Below are 10,635 nucleotides of genomic sequence, written 5' to 3' on the forward strand. Positions count from 1 at the left end.
TATGAAAACCCAATCTCATCAAACCACCCGCATGTGCGCACGAATAACATCTCTGATCACCCTAAGCTGCTAATGCCATAGAAGATGCTAGTGCCAACAAAGGTAGCCTGCGTCGCCCAATGATACATGAGCCATACGCGCGCATGCAGTAGAGGTAATTGATAGTCTAGAATGCCACATCTAGCTGCAGTGGGGATGCCCTGAACTCACCTTGAATGATTTGATGAGGGACAAATGGCTTATGATCTGATGAGGGACAAATGGCTTGCTACGTATCATCCGTGAGAGTAGAACTTGTAATCTCTCCACTCAAGTCCACTCTGTGTCGGAGAGGTCTGGTCCCCAACAAGTGCTACCATACATGCCCGCAGGTCAGACCATGGAGTTGAAAAGGAGAACCTTGGCCCACGGGTCCTGAAAGTGCGAGTGAAAGCAATCTCTCTCCAGTCGGGCCAGGAAGGCGTGAGAGAGAGAGAGAGAGAGAGAGAGAGAGAGAGAGAGAGAGAGAGAGAGAGAATATATGTAATATGCACTTATAAGGACTATGCCCAATGTCTACTATGTAGTATGCACTTATAAGGCCTATGGTGCTCTTAGTATCCCTATAAGACCTTATAGACTACATATTTGTTTTTATATTATATGTATATTTTATGTACTTAGTGTAGTATGCATATAGGACTTTATAGACTACATATTTATGATTTTATCTCAATTTTGCATGTAATGAGAATAACAGCTTGCAAGTCATGGCTGTAATCATTTATATATTTAGACTCTTCTAGAATTTACTTGGTTCCATCTGAAGTTTTGGATTGGCATTGCCAAGCTGTTGGAATGGTCACCTCCCCATCTGTAAGCCCCATATGAGGAAAGCATGGGGGGGATGAACCTAGGAAAAGAAAGAGGGAGGGGGGCTGCCACATGGCCAGCACCTCACACAAAGAAAGGAGAGTACCTGGCAGAAGAAAGCTTACCTCAAGGGCAGATCTGGCAGAGAATGGCCAGGTGACTGTCAAGGACAGAGCAGAGCAGATCTGCACAGCATCTCCATCAAGGAACGAAGGCGCGATGACGTCAGCGCTTGGCTAGGGCCCTTATATAGGGCTGGTTGGACCAGCCAACCAGGTCAGCCAGTCTGGTCGGCCAGGATGAGGCTGGCTGGTCGGTTTTATGACAGCCCCTTGGGGGCCTAGAAAAGGAGAGGCCCCAGGCCTCATTTCATATCCAGCAGAGCACTTTGGGAGGAGCAGAAAGGAGCAGCACATTCACCATCCTTGGGCCTCTACACAGGAAGTGAAGGAGAGGGGTGTTGCTGCAGACTTAGCTCCAGAAGAGACTGAACCTAGACTGTCTTCTAGGGCAGAAGGTTGCTGAGATCAACATCACTTGGAGCAGCCCTCAGGACAGCAGACAGGAGCAGCAAAGGGGGAGCCTTAGGCCTACATTCAGGAGGACAAGGTGACCTAGGAGAAGCTGCAGACTGAGCTAGAGTGGCAGCCCACCTAGGCTGGCTTCCGGACAGCAAGGTGGAAGGGATCTAGACAGAGAGTCTACATATGCTTGAAGTGGAGCACGCGGGCTCAGAGATCTACAAGTTTCAGGCTTGTAGTAGAAGGAACTTTTGGTATTGTATCCTGTCCTAGTTTCTGGACGGACGGAAATATAAAGTGTTGCTTCTATATTTGTTTCTGAGCATTGTCTATTTACTGGCTTGCACATCTATGCACATAAGTTAAGAAGTTGGTGATTCCACACCCCACATCACACTGTGTGAGCTCCTGGGCATTACTATCAATCTTCCGCTGTGCATACCCTCTGTTGGGTTATTTCTAACACAAGCACTATAGTCTCTCACAAGATGTGATCCTTGTTCACACCCCATGTGATGTCGTCATTTCTGTGTTCCACTTTCTATTTTCTATTGATGGGCTTTGCGTGGATCTCTACCATAACGACTCTGAAAATTAGTCACATCCTTGTGGTATTTGATAGTATAGCAGTACATCACAGTGATAACTACTGGATAGTAAGTACTACTGGATAGTAAGTACTACTGGATATCACATCCTTGTGGTATTTGATAGTATAGCAGTATAGTCACATCCTTGTGGTATTTGATAGTATAGCAGTACATCACAGTGATAACTACTGGATAGTAAGTACTAGTTGCTATTTAATGGTCTAGTAGTCTTAACTGCTGCATGAATTTTCTAACTTCTACATTGCAAATAGAATCCGCTTCAAGGAACTGCTATTTCCAACTGCAGTAGTGTTAACCACTTCATAGCAATACTATTTGAGATTATAGCAGTGTCACCACTATTTCATACATAAGATCGTTCATTTCAAGCCTTTGGTGGAATTCCTTTGGTGAATTCTTTGGTGAATACAATTGTAAAGTTTGTGGTTACATTGAGCTACAAAAGAATCCAACCGTCAAGGCTTTAGGTAGCATCCCCTAAACGCACCAGCACTTGCAGATGCTAAATATTCTCGTCAGCGCTGGTATATGATCGAGATGAATACATGAATTTGCTCAAACTCATCCTCTAGAAACAAAATCACCAGTGTAGCTTTAACTTCATGTCAGTCACCACACCAGGAGGGACTCATTTGACAGTCAGATCTAGTACACATATCAGATCTACTGCGATCTAGTACACATATCAGATCTACAGCTATGCCTCCTTATACCAAAAGGCCAGTGATCGTTCTGGATAATTCCATAAAACGTATGCATGCATTCTAATCCACCCAAGACCCAAAATGAGACCTGAGTTATCACAACAAAAAAAGAGACATATTTAAAAAAAAATTCTAAAGGCATAATAACTGCAAAAATACTGGTTTCCATTCATTTCAAATTCCCATACATCATCCTCAGGATATATGCTACATTTACAGTTTTAAATGGCCTCAACCATGTATTTCCAAATAAATTTCAGAATATCCCAAAACAATGCAAATCCAACCCCCCACTACAAAAAAACTACCACATTGAGTATGGATGAAAGCTTACTTGCAATATATAAGTATTCTATTAGGTAGGAGATCCTCCCAAGCTCTTTGTGGCTCACCATCAGTGGCCTCAAACAGAAGGGAGCTGCAATAACCACAAATGCCCACACAATTAAAAAGGCGTTCCTTCAAATCCAAGACAACGCAACACATGTCCTCCTTACTTCTGATTATAATTATCACCACAAAGACTTACGGTGGAAAACATTTTTTATGCCACACTCTTGGACAGCGGCGGCAAATGCCAAAATGCAATTCCTCATCATCTTTGACTTCCCCTTTTCCACATTTCCAGCACTTGTGCATAGGGCAAACAAACCCCTTACCCTCCCTGATAGATTCCGCAACACTGTCTACTTCACCACTGTCCTTATCTCTTGCAATCATCGAAGCAACACATTGAGGATGATAAAAATGGCCACATATTGCCGCATCACACATGAAGACCTGGACAAATAATCAACCCATCTCAAAGATTGAAAAGGTTGTCAAATGTGCAGCAGTGCCTCAAAATGCGTCAAAATGTCTCAAAGTGGTACCATCCAATTACAATTAATTATCTTACATGTTCGAAAATGTAAAAATACTTTGTACGAATTGTGTATAAAAATCAGCAGTCTCAAAAGGCCACCAAATGGAGAAGCTTCTTATGGAAATTAATGATCTGTTCAAAAATCTAATTCTGTGGAAAGAAGTGTATAAGGTAGCAGCGCTGATGAAGCTATATGCTCTCTTTTTTTCATTATGACAAATACCTACAGTAGTTACAAAAGCTGAACGAGTGCAATCTTTCATGCCAAAACTCTGATCTTTCTTGTACCCAAGCCCTCTTACCTTCTACAAGTCAAAAAAAACTCCATAATAAGTAGCATTTGCAGAAACATACCCATTAAAAGCAAACTTATTTTGCCCAGATTGGCAAAGAGTGCAGTTCATTGCTTTACAAAGCATCATCTGCAGAAACGTATCCATTACAAGCAAACTTATTTGACCAACTCGTCAAAATGTGCAGGTTGATTTAGAAAGCATCGTCTAACTGGTCTATCAATCCCTGCCAGTAAAATACTGGGGGATATCAATTGGCACTACTAGCAGCTTTAAAAGAGACATGTTTAGGCCATATAAACTCAACAAATACTAGGACAATATTCACGGGACCCATCCCATTATTGTCATGAGAGCTATCTATTAAGCATAGATCTTGATTCTTAAAGCAAGGCTCCTGCTAAAAGAAAATTTTCATTTAACTGCAAAATCCAAATTCTCCAAAATCCAATCCATAAACACCTCAACCTCTTACCAGAGCCCTACGAGAAAACAACTGAATACAAAGTAACAAAGCCTCGTCAGCATCCTTACCTCCTGTCCAGGACCGGCAGCTTCATCCGAACATCCAAGTTCTAAACAAATGTAGCATTGATGCTGTTTAAGCTTGCAATTAGGACAAAAAAACTTGTCCATCCTCTGTTGTACAATAAATCGTGCAGAAAACTCGTTAGGAAGAAGACATACATCCATGCAGTAATGAACGAATAATTTGACCGCGCATCTTCTTGCTAGCTAGTTAGAGATCAAGTATCTGCACTTAAAAGTAATATATCTCGCACGTCTAAAATTTCCCCAAACTATGCACTGAATTTAAAATAACAATAATAATTCTATTTACATACATACATGTACATGTACATGTACATGTACATGTACATGTACATGTACATGTATATGTATATGTATATGTATATGTATATGTATGTGTATGTATATACATGTATATATATACATATATAGATACACACACACAGACACACACATATATATATGTGTATATGTGTGTGTATACATACATACATACATACATACATACATATATATATATTTAAAACACACGCACGCACACACATATATATGTATATATAAATGTGTGTGTGTATGTATATATATATATATATATATATATATATAGAGAGAGAGAGAGAGAGAGAGAGAGAGAGAGATAGACACACACACGTGTAATGTGTGTACACATATGTATGTATGTATCTATGTACATGTACATGTGTGCGCGCACACATACATATATATTTCTAGATTAATCCAGGAACATGCCCAAACTCATCTAACATAATCGATATACATATTTAGCCTCATCATATATTCATTAATATCAATTCAACTGGGAAATCTTGAAATACTTCCCTCAAGTACTTAACTCACTAAATAAGACAAGGTATTTGAGCACAGTTCCCAGAAACAATGACATGGTTTTCTGGAATCAAAGTTCCTGACGTGGTCTCAACTCATAGCTCTACAGCTTTAAACAGAAAAGAAAAATCACCTCCACATCAGCTTTGCTGAAACCCAATGAGGAACAATTGGCCTCACTAGCACCGTCAGCATTCTTGTTGAGATGGAACGACCGCATGCATGGGCCGTCACAGCTGTTTGAGCATTAAACAACAATTCTTTGATCAGAACATGCTATTCTGGTTAACCCTAATTCCAACAGACAGTCTATGCAAAAGAGTTGATCAGCAAAATGAGGGACTAGAAAAGTTCTGTGTGTACAGACTGATAACAGCTGTTGTTTACCAAATCACATCTCCACCATTGTCACAAATAGAGCACACAGTCTCTGAGAGGTCACCAACGTCCAAATCCTCTGGATAACTGTCCATGCCCTCCCCAAACTCTGGTTCTTTGGCTTCAGATTTGAATCTCTTCTGATCACCACTTGGTTCAGGCTCATCATCAGAAACATAGATTCTTTTCCTGCTACCCTGCCTTCCATCCTGTTATTTATTAAGGAAAATAACGGCAGAATTTCAGGTACTAAACAAAGAATTCATAGCTGCGTTAAAAAGTACAAAGCTGCCAAATAAATGAGAATATAAAAATACAAAACACATAGACATCTACAAGTCAACAGAATACAAATAATTATTTGAGATGTTATTTTTTCAAACAAGACCTGTATCGTTTATCAAAAGGCGGTAGCTGCAAAAAAGGAAGGGCTAAAGTCCCAGGACGTAATAGTAGAGAAACTTATTCCAACATTTCAACAAACAATTATTACAGCCATATCCTAAAGGACGTAAGGGCTGCAAGTACGCAGCAATCCATGTCTATACAGCAGCTGTAGTCAAGGAGGATCATAAATGTCCAACAGCTCAGAACCCAACTGCTCAGCAACATGGGTGAGCCAGCAAGTATAGAAGAGGTCTGGCCAAACCTTAAAACGTTAATAGTCAGCAAGGACTAGGTAGCCCCTTGAAGCGTTAGACCAGGATCAGTTCATCATAAATTACATGCATCTCGATAAATCCAATCCTCTGGAAACACAACTAGTGCAGTGTCAATCTCATGACAGACACTCACAAGGTTGAAAACCAGACAAATGGGCGGAGTGGAATGGCATCTCATTGTAGCACCATGCCACCCAAAGGATGGCAGAGCAGCAAATTCTCTCATGCCTATAAGCAAGAATGACATGGAAGCTGCTCAGCTTGAGCAATTGCTTGCTTCTTGCAATTTATACATATATCTCGTCACTTTGCACCTCATTAACACTTTCTGACAATTAGGGACTTGTAATGCAAGCTTTTCTGTCACAATGTGGCATATTATTTGTCTTTCACTAAGTACCTCACAAAAGGACGAATGAAGCCACAATGACAGGGAAAACATGCAGTACAAGCCCCTAGCCAATACACACGGCTGCCCCACACGTGACAACAAGGTGCAAAGAGATGAGAGAGGTGCAATACAAAGCAGAGGACTGTGCACCCTGCATGGAGTGTGTATATATGTAGATGTATATCTAGAGGAATATCCAGGAACATATACCTTTGTAAGACTATAATATATCCAATCATACAAATTTAGATTTTTAGTTGTTGAAAAGTCCAAAAATCTACACAGAAAATAAAAGAGAAAACGAAAGAGAAGAAAAAAGAGGTGACAAAAACTTTTTGATAAACAAAAGACATACTTAGCAAGCAAAGCAACACTTATGTCGTCATCAGTGCCCAAGCATAAGCAGCTATACTGGGTTTCTTTGCAATCCTACTCTCAATCCAGGAACATGCCCAAACTCATCCTCTAAAAACACAACACAGTGCAATTTCAATCAAACAATAGTCACTCATAAGGTTGAAAGCCATCAACTCCATCATGCATAGTAGGGACTAGCTACTATGGCATTCCCACTAATTTCATCAGCGCCCAACAGTGGGTGTAGACCATAGTATAAACGCATGCTCTCACACATACAAATCCACACACCCACGCATACTTAAGCATTCATTTATACAAAAGTCTTTGTACTGAGTTTTTGTCGGCACTCTAAAGGTGAAGGGCAGACTCAGCCTTGACAAAGGGGCAACTATCGCAATATCAGCAAGCGGCAACATGAACGTTTGCATGTCCACTAATACGAAAGAAGCATATATCTAGATGATTCCAAGAACATGCCCAAATTCATTCTCTAAAAACACAACACATACTGCAGTTTCAATCCCATGATAGTCACTCATAAGGTTGAAAACCATAAACTCCATCACCGTAGCACGAACTAGCTACTCCAATGACGTCATCAGCGCCCAACAATGGGTATAGACCATAGTATAAACATATGCTCTCACACATACAAATCCATACATCTAAACATACTTGAGCATCCATTTAACAAAGGTGTTAGAAAAGTCACCTGCCCATCTGCAAGCGCCTATATGAGGAGAGCATGGGGGAAGTGGACTTGAATATGATGGGGCTGCCACATGGGTAGCACATAGGCTGCCACGTGGGTGGCACACTTGATCACCAAATTGTAATATTTTGACTGTGGTCAAAGAGTTTTTATTGGGTCAAAGAGTACTTTTGATTTTGGTCAAAGCAAGGATTGTGTAAGGATAGAGTTGATAGATTTGGAGAAGAGAAAAAAGACAGACAAAGGTGGCAGATGGAACAAACAAGGAGAGGAATAGAGGGGGAGGGGGGGAGAGAGAGTGTGTGTGTGTGTGAGCCATCTGCTTATACACCTCCTCTCGTAGATGATGTGGCATGACCTTGCTTTAGGGCTGCCACATAGGGAGGCAGCCATAGGAGGAGCACTGAGAGCATCCTTGGTGCTGCCAGAGGGCAGCATCCACTCCACACCCTGACAGTATGATGGGATTGCCACATGGGCAGCACAATAGCCCTCTCAACCATTGGCCAATCAGCCATGTCCACACTTATGATCACTCTGTACATGTCGGGCCCAGCTTTAAATGCCAACCCACACTAGCTTCTGAATTGAAAGAGAAGCACATATGCCGTGGCCTTCAATGTGCAGATTGCACCATCATCCTATGACAGGAGCCTTTAGAATGTAATCACTTGTTTTCAAAATCACATGAGACCAAGGCGAGCACATTACTGTCTGTTATGAAGAAATGATGGCACATGATCTGCCCCTATGTGATCCTAAAAACGTGCCCAAACCCATCATGCAAATGCAAAAGAAAGAGTACTCTCACACCAGTCACCCACACCACAGATATCACCAGTGCAAGGACTCCGACCAAGGTACAAAGATATGCTCTCCTGTATGCACCAAAATCCACAGCCACACGGGCACATATTTATGACAAATGGCTTGTACACATACAAAAACTTTAAATCAATCCAACGTTTTATCAACTGTGTGAAATAATTTTCCCATTGAAACAATGAATTAAGACTGGAAGCGTTTAGCATGAAAAGCAAAGTAAAGCAGCAGGACACCACAACATGGACTGCCTATAATCACATCTTCTTCTAAGAATATTGCGTCAAGAATCCAACCTCTGTTGTAGAAGCTAATTTTTTCTTTGCAGATCCTGAAACTACACTTTGCAAAGCCTGCATCAAAGATAATAAAGTTCGTGAGTAGGCTAGTGAACATAAGGGAAGTCGACAAAATACCCTGCACAATGTCCTAAGCTCCATTACAAGGAACCATCTAAGCAAGGCAGCTCATTTCGGTAAGCTCACTTACGGAGGAACCACCTAAGCCCTCTTCCGTTGTAATTAGCTGTTGAATCAAAGATAAGTGAGAAGACAGCTCATTTCGGCTTGGCTGTACCTCCCAGGAGCTGAATACAAAACAGAACATTGTTCTGTAAATAGCCAAAGCATCGTCGTTGTTTAAAAGCTCACAACATCCTACCAAGCTCAACGGAGAATCTGACAAGCAGAATAACTTGGACAGAAAAAAGGTGAGAAGCTCGACGCATTGTATGCATAAAAGCATCAGCAATGCATAGTTGTAATCTTTTCTCAATAGACTTACGGAAACGCATCTGTCACATAATTCCAGACGACCCTCTCAGCATCGTCGGGATGGACCAACGCATAATTTACAAACTGGGCAACGACCATAATGCTCCTGATCATTTCCTCGTAACTCTTCCGCGGCTTCAACAATTGAATCCTGAAATAAGCAAAGATCAAAATGATGTCATTAACCAACATTGAGTACAAATGCTATAATTTTTCATGTCAGCTATATTTATGGTCCAGCGACACAGAAACAGATTAAAATGGCTTAACGTATTGAGCTTACCAGTATTTATCTGTCTTCACATGGAAAGCGGGCTTGATATCCTTGCCCAATTCCAACCTCCATGCCACAGCTTTCACAAACAAGCGCATTCCATTGTCTTGCGTACCCCGCAAGAACACAACTTTTTCAGCCTTTACGTCCTCACCAGTTTTAGAATACGGCAAATCTGCAAAGGAGATGGGATTCTCGTCGCCATCCTCCAGCCAGAAATTATCCACAGATTTGGGTACTAACTCGTACTCGTCCTCCGAAGAATCGTCCGCCATTTTATCGACAGTCCGTATGCTTTGCTCTCTAAACCCCCTAAGAGCAGCTCACACTTATTATGAGGGCTGACGATCAATGACCCTGCTACGATTAGAGACCCTATCGTGGTCGAATCAGCTGCGTCGCGCAAAAACTTGGCTGTGTGCTGTTAAAAGATGGCAACATTTCGCTTTCAAAACGCGGAGGGAGACGTAACAAATGTGAAGAATCCTAAACAACAAAACAAAATATATTCACAGCAACCCCGAAACCCTAGTGCGCAAAGTCCGTATCGTTGAAAGGGGGCATGAAACGGCATGTCATGGAAGGGGAGAGGAGGAGAGACCAAAATGCGGAAGGGATACCAATTTGGGAGCGTTGCAAAGCGGCTTGGACGGGAAGCAAAGTGGCTCGCCACCTTAAAGGCGACGCGCTGCGATGCGCTGGTCTGCTGCGATGTCCTGCTGGTCGATAGGAGAGTGAGACGCCAATTCAAAGATTGAGAGAAGGAAGGGCAATGGCTATGGAGGCGATGGGAATGGCAATGGCTATGGCGGTGGCGATGGCTGAGCTATGGCGATGGCGACGGAGCTCACCTTCCCCGCGAAAGGAAGCCGACAGAGCTTTATAAATCACACCAATCAACGAGCCAAGCTGCACAAACCCACCCCGGGTTACTCTAACACCGGTTGCACCCCAAGGCCCAGCTGGGGCGAGAGAGAGAGAGAGCGTTCTGCAACCGCATCGAGTGGGCCCACACAGCAAGATAGCTAAAGGGGGTTTCA

The 10,635-nt window shown here is 42.1% G+C and overlaps 1 protein-coding gene across 4 annotated transcripts in view; it reads right to left on the reverse strand.

Moving 5' to 3' along the window:
- Positions 1 to 10,343, reverse strand: part of LOC147901018 (protein ENHANCED DOWNY MILDEW 2-like) — a 68,816-nt gene extending 58,473 nt beyond the window's left edge. The window contains exons 1-10 of one of the 4 annotated variants that reach the window (XM_087375385.1): positions 10,216 to 10,343; positions 9,605 to 10,016; positions 9,332 to 9,472; positions 9,038 to 9,134; positions 8,845 to 8,901; positions 5,611 to 5,810; positions 5,357 to 5,459; positions 4,381 to 4,485; positions 3,218 to 3,468; positions 3,023 to 3,106 (exon numbers count right to left, since the gene is read on the reverse strand). In XM_087375385.1, the coding sequence (XP_087231511.1) occupies positions 3,023 to 3,106; positions 3,218 to 3,468; positions 4,381 to 4,485; positions 5,357 to 5,459; positions 5,611 to 5,810; positions 8,845 to 8,901; positions 9,038 to 9,134; positions 9,332 to 9,472; positions 9,605 to 9,870 (1,304 nt within the window). In that variant the 5' untranslated portion in view covers positions 9,871 to 10,016; positions 10,216 to 10,343. Of the gene's footprint in view, positions 1 to 3,022; positions 3,107 to 3,217; positions 3,469 to 4,380; positions 4,486 to 5,356; positions 5,460 to 5,610; positions 5,811 to 8,844; positions 8,902 to 9,037; positions 9,135 to 9,331; positions 9,473 to 9,604; positions 10,017 to 10,196 lie in introns of all 4 variants that reach the window. The other 3 variants (XM_087375388.1, XM_087375386.1, XM_087375387.1) reach the window with 3 other exon arrangements.
- Positions 10,344 to 10,635: the final 292 nt, after the last annotated feature.

Source organism: Dipteris shenzhenensis, chromosome 6, assembly GCF_047967505.1.
Source record: "Dipteris shenzhenensis isolate YYH24624 ecotype China chromosome 6, Dip_SZ_1.0, whole genome shotgun sequence".
Classification (NCBI taxonomy): Eukaryota; Viridiplantae; Streptophyta; class Polypodiopsida; order Gleicheniales; family Dipteridaceae; genus Dipteris; species Dipteris shenzhenensis.